General features: G+C 46.6%; 1 protein-coding gene across 13 annotated transcripts in view; it reads left to right on the forward strand.

Moving 5' to 3' along the window:
* RGS8 (regulator of G protein signaling 8) overlaps positions 1-15,429 on the forward strand; it is a 126,316-nt gene that overhangs the window by 96,747 nt on the left and 14,140 nt on the right. For 4 of the 13 annotated variants that reach the window (XM_078078091.1, XM_078078092.1, XM_036078664.2 and 1 more), the window contains 4 exons: positions 1,473-1,546; positions 3,476-3,604; positions 6,359-6,460; positions 7,300-7,364. In XM_078078091.1, coding sequence (XP_077934217.1) covers positions 3,579-3,604; positions 6,359-6,460; positions 7,300-7,364 — 193 coding nt within the window. In that variant the 5' untranslated portion in view covers positions 1,473-1,546; positions 3,476-3,578. Of the gene's footprint in view, positions 1-245; positions 361-1,111; positions 1,132-1,206; positions 1,547-3,475; positions 3,605-6,358; positions 6,461-7,299; positions 7,365-15,429 lie in introns of those variants that run through there. The other 9 variants (XM_036078657.2, XM_078078088.1, XM_036078659.2 and 6 more) reach the window with 6 other exon arrangements.

Consider the following 15,429-nt stretch of genomic DNA (forward strand, 5'->3'; position numbering starts at 1 on the left):
CAAATGCCGCCTTCCGGGTGTCCAAAATGACTTATGGTAAAGGTTAGGTGCATTTGGAGCTAGTTCCTGAGTGGGAGCAGGAGACTGGAGTGAAATGGGGAGAAGGGAAGCTTTGTCCCAGGGCAGTGGTTTGCAAACTTTAGCATGCATCAGAATCACCTGGGAGGCTGGGCTCCATCCCCTGAGTAGGATTCTATAGGTCTGGGGGTGGGGCCTGAGAGTTTGCATTTCTAACACATTCCCAGGTGATGCTGACGTTGCAGGTCCAAGGACCATACTCAGAGAACTACTGTACTAGGGCAAGAGGAAGAGACAGTTCTCCTTCTGGAGCTGAAACAGGCAGTGTGAAGATCTATATGGGTAAGGTCGTTTGGAAGAAAAAATTGCAGAAGACAGAAAAATTAGGGATAATGTGCCGATTGGGCAGAACAAAGGGAAAAGTCTCACTCCATAACAAATGCAAACGGGAAAGTCGCTAGGTGATGGATGAGGGAGAGAGGTGAATTTCCACTGTAGGAAAAACCAGGAGCACAGAGTTGGAAATCTACATGTTTTGAGGAGGCAGAGGAGGCGGAAATTTCTCATTAAGAAGTGAGGAGTGGTGTGTTTGGTGCTGGGGGGTGGGAGTAGAGACAGACTGGGGGAGAAATGCCTCTGTCGAGTAAGGGGGACAGCTGAGATGTGGTGGAGGGGGTAATTTCAGGGCTGTGTGGTTTGGCTTGGTAGTGAAGCACAATAGAAATTGGGAGAAAGGGGGTGGAATTTAGATGTGTGACCTGCCCCGTAGCTTTCTTGCTCTCTGCATTTATCACATCACATCACACCCAGCAAGACAGCCCCCCTCCTCCTGGCTCATTAGGAGATTTGATTCGGCTTGGCTCCTGCTGTCAGCAGCTGTCTGGGGCAAGATCTTTATGCTCCCTGCTCCCTGAGCAGCAACCAGCCTTCAGCCAGCAGCAGAGCTCATTAGAAGAGGGCCCCCTGGACACTGGGTTTTCAGCTCATTGGTGGCTGGAAAGAGTTAATACCTACGGCTTCGCTGCCCCCTGCCCAGCCTCTGGGTGCAGAGGGAGGCAGCTTTGGGCTGTGGGGACTTTTCCCGGAGCTGCAGCCAGAGCAGCAAGGAAGCAGGTTAGTGAAGAGGAAGGTACGGGAGGAGTGCCAGGCGAGCTCTGCTCAGGGGCACCTCCTGCATCCTGCCAATGAGGATGGGCGTGCAGACTGTGCCCGGGAGCTGAGCCGCCGCCCGCTGGGTGTAGGCTGCTTCAGTATTTACTGGATGTGACAAGCAGAGAGAAGAGCTTTCAGCGGGGCCGCTTGCTGCCCGGCTCAAGTGGTGGGGAGGTGTGTTGTGCATGCATGCGTGTGTATATGTGTGTGTGCACGCACGAGTGTGCCTGTGCATTCATGCACACATGTTCTTCACCCACCAAGGATCTGACTGCTAAAAGAAAGATCTACTCTTTCCCCAGAACTCCTTAACCCGCAGCCTCTCTGACCACCCAGTTGGCAAAGACCCGCAGGCCATGAGGACTGGTCAAAGACAGTGAGTATTGCTTTTGCTTTTCTCTTTCCTCTTCAAGGTACCCATGTGGGCTGATTGCATTATCCATATTTAATTAACCTGCCTCTCCATGCATATTGATTGCTTTCTCCCCGCTGAGACTCTTAGTTTCTCTTCCCCTCTTTAAAAATCGTTGCTCTTTGCTTTTAACCTTTGTTTTTTTTTTTCCTTGAGTTCCCTCTTTCCATTATGTCCCATCCTGTCTGCCCCAGAGTCACCTGTCACTTGATGTCCACCTAACAGGGCATATTGCCATGGGCCTTCCTGGGCCCTGGGGACCCCAAACTCTTTCCCCCGGAAGTCAAGGGCCAGATGGAATTAGAGCCCCAAGGTGCTGGGATGAATGAGGAAGCAGGGGCCAGGATCTCCTGCAGATTCTGATTGAATTGAAGTCAAGGCTAAGTGAAAGGAGGGTGGAAGGTCTGGGGGGCAGTGGTGGGCAGTGCTGGATTTGGGAGGGAGAGAGGCAGGCATGGAAGCAGTCCCGGCAAGCCAGGGTGAGCTAGCAGTGGGAACGGGAAGAGCGACAAGGCAGTGACTGCAGGCCTGGTAATACCTGCCCCAAATGACCTTGCCTGCTCTGTCTGTGGGGGAGTCATCCCTGGTTCTGTTCAGCACCAGCGTAATGAAGGCCCCTGGCACCACGGGCTTCCCCTCCTCTGGGTGGTAGACCATAAGCAAGAGAAAATGAGGCATAGGTGCCCCAAACGGTGATTTCTCGCAGCTGGAAGAGAACCTTAAAGCTGGGAAGGGCTTCGATTTCCTGACTCCTGGGCAGGCAGGTAGATGCACCATTAGGACAAAGATTAAGGAATTGTTCCTACTGTTAGGGAACACAGTCTAAGCCCAGTCTCCTGGAGGATGAGCTTTGATACAAAGTCTAGCTTTTTTTTTTTTTTTTTTTTAGTTTTAACAAAGCAATCTTTTAATTTTATGAATTTTGGTATTATTAGAGAAGGTGTTTTTTAAAAAAAGTATTTGTGAAATATTCCGTGTAATACCAAAATAATTTAAACAGAGTAGATCCAGTAGGGGCCTTATCTATCTAAATTAGGTTTCTTTTAAAATGGATTCTATGTTTGGTGTCAGGGTTCCCCAGGGAAGCCCTTTACGGATAGGCTGCTCTCTTCACGTGATTCTTCCTATCATTTCTGTGGGAACAAAGGGTTTGAAGCACTGAGAAGGGGACCCTCAGGAGAGAGAGATGATCAGTCAACAAGCCCTCAACCTCAGTATCCCCTTTCCAGACTTTCTCCCCGCTTCAGGTCTGGAATGGGCCAGTCCCAGGTTGAGGAAGGTCGGGAGGCCTCCATCTGGGCAAGAGAGAGTGGCTTGCATATTCATTTCTTCAGTTTGTGCCTGCGATCCTGCAAAGGAGCAGGCCTTGCAGGGACAGGGGCCTGACAAGTCTCCCTTGGAGTTACTCCACCCTTCCCCCGCACACACCCTCCCAAAGCTCCAGGACTCCAGGACGGGTTCCCTGAGAGGCAGGCCGGAATCAGAAGAGCAGCCAATCAAGGAATTCTGGAGCAAGTGCTGACCCCCCCTTCCCCCCCATCCCTGGCTGGCTGGTCACTTGGGCCCCACTGCAATAAGACAAAGAGAGCAGTAATTTTTGGCTTGCCAGGCCCAAGCCTTCCTCCCCTGGGGCAATGTGCCCCACTTCACTGTCATGGCCAGTGTTTGGGGACATAGGAGCTCCTGACCAACAGGCAGCAATGCGAATACAGCCAGCAATTTGTCCCGGGTCATCCTTAGCTGGTCACCCTTCGTCAGGACAAGCAGGCATTTGTGGGGAAGGGGCTGTGTGGGGGGAGGCCCTCTGTCAGAGGAAAGCCATCCAAGAGGATTTGTAGCACAGTCAGATAAGAGAGGGCTGCTCCCCTCTTACAGCAGATTCTTTGATTTTAGGTGAGAGGACGTGAAAGGGTAAATCCCTGTGCCCCGCAGTCCTATCTCCCGCCCTGACGTCCCTGCACACCGGCCAGAGGGTTAACCGTAAGCGCGTGCCTGTATGGCCGCTTTACTGATGCCACGCAGGTAATGATGCTCACCTGTCTCCCCGCCCCTTCCCTTCCCCCTCTCTGCCCCTTCCCACCCCCCTGCTGTGTGAGCCTGCCCCGGCCTTCGACTCCCATGGGTGGTCCGTCCCCTCAGGCCATTGGTGTGGACGGTGCTCTCCTTTCTGGGGTGCTTCTTGCAAAGTCGTGGCCTTGCAAGCAGGACCTACCTCAGTGCCAAACCCTCCCATTGACTGGCGGGACTCATGGGGTGGGACTGTGCATGAGCTTGCATCGAACCATTTAGGGACCTCTATACGGTCCTGGCACAGGAAAGAAAGATAAGGGCAAGCTTACTTCTTTTTACTTTTGTTTCCTCCTTCCCTCCCTCCCTCCCTCCTTCCTCCTTCTTCCCTCCCTCCCTCCCTCCCTCCTTCCTCCTTCTTCCCTCCCTCCCTCCCTTCCTCCTCCCTCTTTCCCCTCCCTCCCTCTTTCCCCTCCCTCCCTCCTTCCCCTCCCTCCCTCCTTCCCTCCCTCTTTCCTCCTTCTTCCCTCCCTCCCTCCCTTCCTCCTCCTTCCTTCCCCTCCCTCCCTCCTTCCCTCCCTCCCTCCTTCCTTCCTTTTTAAGTAACTTTAACCTTTGACTCTCACTTCTGCTTCCATTATTTCAAACCTAACTAACAAGGTTATAATTCAGATCTCAGCTAGACCAGATGGAAAATCAAAACCATTGGGCCCCAAAGAATATTTTGTGGAAGATTTTTGCAAACTATTGGGGAGAACCACTGTTGTCTCGGTAACGAGTATACCCTTTACATCTAAAGGGTTTAGCCCCTGCTAAACGTTGTTAGATGGCTTGTGTGGATTTGCCATTTTTTTGAAGTCCTCTTAATTGCTCTTGGGGGCATCGACCTGACTATTCTGTGATTGATGATCCTGGGGCACCGAGGAGTGAACTGACTCACTGGAAGTTGGGTTTTGGCCTTGGTGCAGCCCAAGCAAGACCTTTACTTGAATTCACGGAATGTGGTGACTCTAAGGCCCTTAATCAGTTGCTCATGTGGCCTGGGGCAGAGCACCCTGTGATTTATAAGAGTGAGTGGACATAGGATGCTCACCATCGCAGGAGAGAGAATAGCTATCGCCAATGTTTCAAAACGCCACAAAATTGATGGCTTCATCATGCACCTGGCAGAGATAAGAGGTGGGAGCACAGGACGTGCAGGCCCAGTTTTCTGCAGGAGAGGGGATATATCTGGGAACTTGGATGTTCCAGCTTTAAAAGGCTCTTGGAGATGGGCTGTGGAATACAAATGTTGTCCATCCTTGCCAAATATAATACCATCCCACTAGATTTGTTGGATAAGATTTCTGTGAATAACTAGCTTGGGTCAGGGATGGATGCCCGTTTGGAGTGAAAGGAAGAGATTGAATTGGACGGCCTCTAGCGTCTCTGCCCAGGCCCGGGATTCACAAATCAGGGGAAGGGAAAGCCAGGCTAGAAGGACTTCCTTTCCACGTGGAGAATAACATCTCTGGGACTATTTCTGTGGCACATTGTTACCAGCGTGCACGTGGCAGTGCCCTTTTATAAGTCACTCTTTGGTCCTGATTGAATTACAGCCAACCCTTCCCACTTCCCTTTGCTCTCCATGTGAGGAGCTGCCATGGGTTAAAGGTCAGGGGTCAGTAAACTTACCTGTCAGGGGCCAGAGAGTAAATATTTTGAGTTCTATGGGCCATACAGTCTGTGTTGCAACCACCCAACTCGGCCCTGGTGCTCGAAAGCAGCTTTAGGCAATATGTAAATAATGGGTGTTGTTGTGTTCCAATAAAACTTTATTTACACAAACAGGCATCTCTCAGGGACACAGTTTGCTGATCTGTGGTTAAAGGTAAAAAGGGGCTAATGTTGGACGTCGGAGAGAGACATTAGTGTAATTCCTCATCTGACCTTCCATAACAGATAACATGTAAATGTCTGGTCCTTAGGAAAATAAAAAATATGAGAATTTTAAACATACGTGCTAAAGTTTTAAACAGGTTGATTGAGAGAAGCCAAAATACAAATAGGAATATGAGAGCTTAGTTAAGTAACTAAAAGAATGGAGAAAGGGGCCCTGGTTCTTAGCTGCTGATTGTACCAGCTGCTCTGGCCCTCACCTGCAGGTGTTGGTCCTGGCTGGTCCGTAGCCGTTCATGAATCTGTATCCCCAGGTTTGGGGGATGAGTGGGGAGCACCTGAGTCAGAATTAATTTGCCTGGAAGCTTCATTTGTGCTTGGAGGTTCTGTGATACGCACCCCAGTATTATGCAAGCAACCCTCTACTTTCCGTGCGTGCGTGCGTGCGTGTGGGTACCTCTTCTGGGGCTTTGCAATTAGGAGCTGCGGCTGTCTTGCCCTCCTGATGGGAGAGCAAAATGTGGATTGTTATTTTGTCTTCACTGTATTTCCTTTCCCTACAGAGAATCTTAATTTAGAAATTCTTCCAAGATAATGACCTTCATTGACTTACTATCAACTTGCATGTTAGCTTTGAAAGAGCATTAAGCCTCTAGGGGTAGGGTACTTATTACTATGCCAGGAGTCAAGTTAGGGAGTGAGTATATATATCCCTTGATCTTCTAGGTATTTCTCCTCTTGTTCATGAAATCTTTAGGGACCCCCTGGGGAAGGATGGGGGGTCAGGGGAGGCAGTGCGGGCTCCTGCAGCAGAGTTCCCGGGGCCCTTTATAGAGCTGACAGCTCTGATCATGACAGTTCCCCGTCCTTCTGCCCCTGTGCTTGTTGCAGGAACAAAGGGATGAGGACCCGCCTGGGATGCCTGTCTCACAAGTCAGACTCGTGTAGCGATTTCACAGCTATTCTTCCCGACAAACCCAACCGTGCTCTAAAGTGAGTAGTTTGGCCACACGGCATTCCCAGGGTGCTCACCGTGGGGCACCCACCACTGAGCTGTAGGACCTGTTCTCTAGTGAGTTGTTGACCAGATGAGCTGAGGGACAATAAATTCCTGCCACTTGGCGGCTCCTTTTATATCCCTGAGTGCATGGATGTGAATTTTCCTTTTCAGAATGTGTGACCTAACTCAGAATAGGGACCCTCTTTTTACTTTTAAGAAAACCGTGTTATCCACCACTCTTATAAAGCTGTGGTGAAGGATGCTTCTTGGTTCTACTTAGTTGTCAGTCCGAGCTCTCAGTTTGGAAACAAACACTCAAATGTATTCTAAAACTCTGCTTAGGTTCAGATAATTTGGATTCAGTGCCTATACTGGGCAACTACTGGGTTCAATGATGTCATAGATGCACCTCATTTAACCCTCACAGGGTTTGGGGATGTGGGCATCGTGATCCCCATTGCAGAGGTGAAGAGATTAAGGTCATGGTAAAATATGGAGTCGGGAGCTCAGCCTACTTTTTCTGACGCTAAGGCCAGTTTCTTTCCATTGTTATCTTGACAACTTTATATCCTGCGCTTATTTAGCTTGGTTTTTTAGACTGAAAGCCAATATACAAATACACTGAATTCCAGTACTGAGGTTTGCCATTAGTTAGTTAAGAATGTACACATTGACAGCAACAGACTTGCAGGAATCCAGGTGGTTTTCATTTGCATCCCACCCCCCGCCCGCCATTGTTCTGATTTGTTTCCCCGAGCAAATCTCAGTGGTTGCTGATGGAGAAGGAGGGTCATTTCAGAACTATTCAAGAGAGATGTTTCTTCTTTCCTAGGAGACTATCCACAGAAGAAGCCACGAGGTGGGCAGATTCCTTTGACGTGCTTCTGTCCCATAAGTGTAAGTAGAATTCAGGTTTCATCATGTTGCGGCAAATCATCCATTTAGCAAAAGAGGCGCCAAATGCCCACCATGATCCAGGTACTATGCCGGGTGCCCCAGACAGCTCCAGTCCCTACGCTCACAGAGCCTCCTGCTTAGGGGAGTATATAGATAACAAGATGTAATTTAAATGTAGTGGGAAGAGGGCCTTCTTTTCTGTGTTCTGGGTTGAAAGGATGGTCCCAAGAAGCCTTCATGTTTTCAGCAGTTTTAGCAAGAAAGAATTTAGTTTAGGGAGTTGGAGTAATGGGCTCAGTGGGAATGACAGTCTAGTGTCCATCTTAGATCTTGTTTATAAAATTAAATGACCTTCCCCGCCAAGTCGCTGGAGAGTCTTGGTTTACTTATCCATCAAATGAATATTGTGTGCATTTTGTTAGTCACTTGAGTTGGCAGAGTTTTGTGTTTTCTTGTTTTTTATTTTGGGGGTTTACTACCCCGGCTGTATCACACTCCTCAGTTTCTGGCTGGGTGTGGGTTTTACTAGAATGCATTTCTGCTGTCTCTCCTCTTCTGTTTTCCCATATCCACCCCCCCCCAAAAACTTGCAGAAATAATCATGCATATTTCCCTGTGGGAAGGACACCTTGACGCCGGCCAGACTTTTTAGCTCTTGCTTTTTTCTCATCACAAGCAAGTCCAAATTCATCAGGCTTTGAAATCCTAGTGCCATTGAAATACATGGGAGTGGGAGAGCAGGGGTGAGGAAGAGAGAAGGGTCTTTTGCACAGAAAAGAAGGTTTCACGCAGACTTTCAGTGCTCCTTTTAAATTCTTCCTGTCAATATTAGAAATCCTGATTGATCTGGGAGCAGAAGGGTTGTTTTCAGCTTGGAGTCTTGTTTCCACTTAATTGGGGAACATGATTCTGTACAATGAGGTTAAGGGCATTGGCTGGTAGTCAGACCTGTGTTCTTGATTTTGACCCAGCTCAGCTACTAGATAATTGAGTGGCCTTGATGGACTCCCCCAATCTTCAGATGTCTTTAGAGGTGATTTTTCTTTCAGCTGGATGAGCACTTCCCTCTGACTAGGCCCCTGATCCTAATAAACTGGTTACTAAATGCTCTTGAATAGATTTTAAAATGAAATGCAAAATCTAAGAATAAGCATATATTTGTAGCATGTAGTTTTGTGAGACATAGTCATTTTAGCGTTCTATGGATTACACTTAGGAAGGAAAACAAGGCAGCAGAGATAACAGTGTGTGTGACATATGGCTTATGTCACAAACAGCAAGCTTATGTGGTGAGTTTGCCAAGGTAATGGCCTATGTACAGTGATAGTTAGGATTCGACAGTAAGGCTTGTTCTTTATGAGGCCATTTTGACTTGTTTTCTGGAGTCACAATAGACTAAACAAATGTCACTATTAACTTACACCTTCTTTTCTGGCTGCATTTGCTTCAAGGTCATCTTGGAGTTTGGTTTCTATTTCAGCCTCATGACTGACTCACTTAGTTCAAGTCCCTGAGGCTGTTTCCTCATTCCGAAATGGTGATAGAAACCTGTGTGCTACCTGTCACCTGGGTCAGGGAATCTTCATAAGAGGACACCTTTAGATGATTTGGGGTTCTCTACTTAAAGGTATTTTGAAAGAATATGGTGGTATTTTTTTTTAAATGATGCTTTTATTTATTGAATGCAAAATGAACGTGCCTTAAGAATAGGTTTGCAAATTTCACCGCCAATTATTAATGCTGAGCCATCATAGACAGAGTTTATGGTGGTTCAATTAACGGATGCAATCTCAGGGTATATTTGGATTGCTGCAGTGGCAAGACCTGGAGATTTAAGAGCTTCCATGTTATTTGATTCAATGACTTTTAGACCTGAAGATGCTTGCTTCTGCTTCTATGGGGGATGGCTTCGGTTTCCAGGAATGCAGTAACACTTTTCTGAGATGGGGATTCCACTAAGGGGTTACAAGCTGACACCAGATTGCTTCTTTGTCAGACCACTGCAGAATGAACTGTAAAGTTCTGTGATCCTTCTTGGAGTCTGATGTTCTGTTTTGATTTCTGTTTAGTACAGACATAAAAAGCCAATGGAGTAAATGTCTTTGAGAAGAAAGAGGCCTGTATTCATGGGTCACTGGCAGAATTGCAAGGTTTTAGAGCTTGACCGACTCCTCCCTGGGAGGCGACAGAGCCAGGTTACCTTGAAGGGTGTTGACAACTTTCTTAAAGTCTAATTAATTTGGGCTAATATTGTGACTCAATTAGGGCTGATTAATCTTTTCCAAAGGGATTGCATGTGTGCTGGTCCCTTAGGAGGGACAGCAGTTGATCAGAGGTGTGCAGGGCTTTCAATTAAGATAGCAAAATGTCCTAAAAAGTAAAGAAAGGAGAATCACTGAATGAGCTTCCGGAAAAAAATGTGCATTAGTCTAGAAACCACCCCCCTGGTAATCCTCTATACCTAGGAAACTGTCCTCCCGGAGTTTTCTATTTCGGATAATTCAGATAATTATTTTTGTTCCCATTCTCAATTTATAGAGCATCTTTACCCTCCCTGCTCTGCCTGGCTGTTTTGGGCACTCATTTATTTAAAGAAAGGTGTACTAAGTGTTCATGATGTTTGAAGTCTGTGCTAAGCAGCTGGTTGGGGGCAAGGGCACCAAGATGAACAGGACAGTACCTCCCTGGTGGAGAGTGCAGCCTTCGGAGACATGGACATGCATACAAATCACATAAGAAATAATACAGTGTGCTGCCTACAGACGAGGGAGCTTCAAGATTTCAAATAGAATCCTGACATTTGGTGTTCCTCTTCAATTCCATTCTGTCAGTATTAGAAGTCCTCACTGACCTGACAGCAGCAGGTCTGCTTTGGGTTTAGAGCATGGTTTCCACTTAATTGGAGAACATGCTTCTGTACAATTAAGTTACGAACATTAGCTGGTTTTCAGACCTGCGTAAGGACGATTTTAACTCACTTCTGCTTCCAAATAGCTGGGTAGCCTTAACGGAATCCCTCAATCTCTTGGAAAATCTGGTTCTTCATCTATGCACTGAAGGATCTGGAAGAGGATGTCTCAGGCACTGGGGATCCAGTCCTACCCTCTTGTTCTAGGATGCTGAGACTGGCCATTAGCGAACACCTAGGCAGGTAGTTTGAGTCAGCGCTGCTTGCAGGGTTATGTAAAACCCCTTCAAAGCTGAAATGGTTCAAGCAACCAAATGAGGGGCTAAAGCACCTGTGTTATGAGGCTTTCTCTCCTTGACAGGGTCCCGCTGTGTAGGCAGCACTTCTCAGGTTCAAACCTCAGGAAAAGAAGAAAGCAACTTTACTTTTTAAACTTAAGAGGGAAAAGAAATCTGGAAAGTAAATATTTGGAGCAGTTTGGTTTCCAATCACATTTGCTTACAAGGATAAAGCTGAAGAAGCATGCACGGAGGTCTGGGGGATAGATACCTGCTAAGGGTTTTTTTTTTAAACTAAGAAATGAAAAATAAAATTGCAATTGCTGATGACTTTATTAGCTAACAAAGGATTTCTTTTTTTTTTTAAGATTATTTATTTATTTATTTGACAGAGAGAGAGAGAGCACAAGCAGGGGGAGCAGCAGGCAGAGGGAGAGGGAGAAGCAGACTCCCCGCTGAGCAGGGAACCAGACATGGGGCTCGGTTCCAGGACCCTGGGATCATGACCTGACCTGAAGGCAGACGCTTAACCAACTGAGCCACCCAGGCGCCCCAGCGAAGGATTTCTTTATTTTATTTTATTTTTTATTTTATTATGTTAGTCACCATACATTACATTATTAGCTTTTGATGTAGTGTTCCATGATTCATTGTTTGCGTATAACACCCAGTGCTCCATGCAATACGTGCCCTCTTTAATACCCATCACCGGGCTAACCCATGCCCCTACTCCCCTCCCCTCTAGAACCCTCCGTTTGTTTCCAAAGGATTTCTAATGTGGGTTAATTTGGCATCTTTTTCCTGCTCACTCAGGGACAGTTAGACTTGGTGTCTGTGAGCTGTGCACCTAGGCTGCCCCCGAGGGTGTGTGTGTGTGCATGTGTGTGTGTGTGTGCACACACCCAGAAGCCTTCCTGTCTCTGTAGCTCATACCCAGGAGAGTGAAGGCTCCCAGCTTGTGGGAAATTTTTTCTGACGGGTTGCGGGAGAGCGTGCACAAAACTGTATGTCTTTTGCTTTGATTTCCTCATGATGTTCAGACATATGCTTGTTATTTGTCCAGCTTTTAGTGGGACATTCAGTCCTGAGCTCTAAATCCGTTCAAACTCTGATTCTCCTTCCTTCCTTCCTTCTTTCCTTCCTCCTTCCTTACTTTGTGGGATTTTTTTTGGGGGGGGACATAAAAGTTGGATTCATTCCAGTTTTAAGGGGACAGTGTAGACAGGGTTCCTTCTCCTTCCTCTTCCTTTTTTCAGCCTGATCCCACACCTGGATGACAGAGCACCTCACCCTGGGCATCCATTTGGTCCTTGGCTTTGTTTCATTGTTTGCACAGAGTGTGGAGGGTCTATGCTGACCTGTCCCCGCCAGGCCCAGGGAATGCCAGGTTAGTGGACTAGTACAATTGAAAGCTCTTTTGCATTCACAGAGTTAGTATCCATCTCTGCGAAAAGGAGACCAATAAAGAAGCTTTTAGTTTTTTAAAATTAGCCCCTCTGGGATAATGATTGAGATATAGGAAAATACAATGACTTGATCTGGTCACACAGCAACCAAGCAGAAAACCCAAAACAAGCAAAAACATGAAAGTTTTTATTAGCTAAAATTTAGTTTTTAGATCTAGTTTTTAAATCTAGTTTTTAAAGCTAATGAAATTCCTTAATTATTCATCCAAACGGTCCTTAACTTTAGAATGTACAGTTTAACTATCCAGTTCCCATTTATTGCCTCGCCCTCCCCACATCCTTCTCCAAGCCAAAAAATCCTAGAACAGTGTTACTCCAAGTGTGATCCAAAGAAGGCAGCACCAGCAGCTGCTGGGCACTTGGAAGAGATGAAAATTCTGGAGTTCTGTCTCAGACCTACTGGGTCAGCATCTCTGGGGGGTGGGGTGCAGTAATTTTTCCTCAAGCCCTCCGGTAATATTTATGCCCACCAAAGCTTGAGAAGCACTGCTCTAAAACATAGGGAAGTAAAGCATGAATCTGGAGCATCTTGGGAGGCAGGTGGCCTGTGCTTTCCAAGAAACCCATTGAACACTGCATTACAGCCTTCCAATGTCCCTTCGATGGTATGACGTCCATGGATCACCAGTGCCAGCTACCTAGCAGGTATGGTGGACGCTGTTTGCAGTAAATAAACATATACAGCAAGCGCGTTTTCTGGATAAATGGAGGCTAAGGGTTAGAAAGAGATATGGGAAGTCAACACGGATCGAAAGAAGCTTTTCTTCCTCCTTGCCAACCTGTCTGCATTGCTATCATTTTTACTTGCACCCAGGAATATGGGTGCATTTAGCCTTTCTACAAGGAGTGCCTGGAATAGATAATTCTATTATATAGAATCCAAGCCTGCTGCAAAACGTTTGAATGAAAAGCAATTGGATGGGCCTCCAACACCCATTCCATTGCTTACTAGCTATATGACCTCCAGCCAATTACATCACCTCTCTAAACCTTGCTTTCCTCATCTGTAAAAGGGGAGTAAGACTTGCCTTGCACAGTTGTTTTGAGAATTAATTGTGATTGTGTTTGTGAAATGCTAAGCATGATAACGTGAGATGGGGGGGCTCCATAAAGGAGAACGATTTTGATTATTTTTATTGTAATACAACATTCAGTTCACTGAGAAAACATGGATTTCACACTTCCTGTATGCTAGAGATGACATCAGCTTCTTTCCATAGGCAGCTGAAGGCTGAACACAAGGGTTGAGTGGGGACTGTATTAGAATCGCAAGGGGGCTTATTCAAATTCCATAATACCTCACCCTCCTTTGCCTCATGAGCTTTTGGTACCCCTCCCTCATCCCTTCCCAACTTCCCCTCAGGGACTGTGAGAGACTCCCTCTGGGGATTTGGTTTTCAAAAGGCCTGCAGGCGAATCTGATATATTCCCTCTTTGAGCTTCCCAGCAGTGTTCCTATATCAGGCTAATTAGACAAATATTCCTGGACATTTAGAATCTTTTAGGTGAGGGACTGGTGCACCTGGAGTTTTATAATACTTCTCTGGTATTGAAGGAGTCATTTGTGAATGCTTTTACCCTACTAGGGACCCTTCTCTTTTGTCTTCCCTTCAATAGAAAACTCCTTGCTAATTTCTCATGATAGTTGACCCAGCTTCTGCTTGATAAAATAGAAAAGAACATTGGAATGGGAGTTGTAAGACCCAGGCTGTCCGCAGTCTGCTGCTACCATGTCCTAGGAATAAGAAGCCACTCAACCTTAGAGCCTCACCATTCCCTTGTGTCCAGTTTAGGGCCTGATCCTAGGGTCTCTCATGTCCCTTCTGGCTCAAAGAGTCTAACAACTGTCAGGTCCTACTACTATTGTAACATACCATCTTGCTATATGTATACTAACAAAGTGAAGATCATTGAAGAAAATTATGTTAATCACAAGACTGAAGTATAATTAACATGGCAGTTGCTTCCAATAAATGTCAGTAACTGGAAATGGTTTATTCTCTAAATAATCTCCTTACCTAAACCTTGCTAAGCCCCAGTTATTTGTTTTAAAAAACCTGTATTTTACAGATAACACACACAAAAAAGACTTTGATCCTACTGCTGTTCTCATCACAAATTTCAAAGTGGTGAACTCAGTTGTGAATGAAAGAGATTTTTGACTTCACCATTAGTATATGTATCCTGGATTTTATAAATATATTTTCCTTTCCTATCCAATGTCTGACCTTGGAACCCATTCACCAGTTTATTTTTTTCCTATTGATCAGGGATGCAAGAGGGCTCTGGTCTTTGGGACAGCACTTTAGTAAACAGAGAGGTTCCCCCCGCCCAAAAGAAAAATCTTTCTTGTGATCTGGTATGTTTCCAAGCCTGGGAAATGAGTGAGGCTCAAGCCCACCCACATGCCAGCTGTATCAGGGCTCCTGGACCTTGAACTGTTACCTAAGCCACCCTCCCTGCTGCACCAGCTGCACTCCTCATTCATAGTGACCCAGTTTCTTTTCTTATGTAAGCACCCTGCATCACAGAACCAAGCGGGAGAATGCCGGTGGGCAGCAACATGTGTGGCCATGGGGATGTTCTTGGAGATTCTGTGCATGCTCAGGGGGATGCCCGGATTCTGCCGAGTGTTCCAGGAATTCTGGACGTAAGCCTTTCCCTTCCTGCGACTGGACGGATACTAATTAAAAAAAAATGTGTAATGTTCATAGAGCCTTGACTTCTTAGCATGCCATACAAAGAAAACCAAAGTGAACTGAAAAAATGAAACTAAAAAAACAAAGGCAGATCCTTCTGTTTCTCTTCCATCTTCCTGAACTGTTTACCACCTACCACCTTTAAGTGACCAGGATTGTTCGGGGGAATTAGGTGTGTTTACTCTGCATGATTACTCTACAGGCATAATGGTCCCGAAGACACACAGAGCCCTCACTGAGGGTTGGGCCCTGTGTGTATTAACTCCACCTCACCCCAAAAGCCCCATGGAGCACGTCCTGTTAGGATCTGCATTTCACAGATGAGGGAACTGAAGCACAGAGCGGTTAAGCATGGTGCCCAAGGTGGTGCTGAGCTAGTTACATGTCCAAGCCAGGACAGAAGAGCTTCAGGACAGAATCCCAGGCAGAATAGTATGAGGGATCAGAGAGAAGTCACTCTTTCCAGCTTCTTGAAATCTGTGGAGGTACTAAAGGGGGGCCTCCAGTTCCCTAGGTACCTGGGAAGGAGCAGGGTCTGGGGTACACAGGGGCCCAGGCAGAGGAGCACCGCTAATGCAAAGCAGGTCCCGCTGAGAGATGCCAGTAAATGCTCATGAGCCTTTCAGAAATAAACGGACATCCTTCATTTTAACCAACCCCAGTTTATGGACAAGCAGAAGGGAAGGAGAGGGTCCTGGTAGAGAGAAGGAAGGG

The sequence above is a fragment of the Halichoerus grypus genome, chromosome 7, assembly GCF_964656455.1.
Source record: "Halichoerus grypus chromosome 7, mHalGry1.hap1.1, whole genome shotgun sequence".
NCBI lineage: Eukaryota > Metazoa > Chordata > Mammalia > Carnivora > Phocidae > Halichoerus > Halichoerus grypus.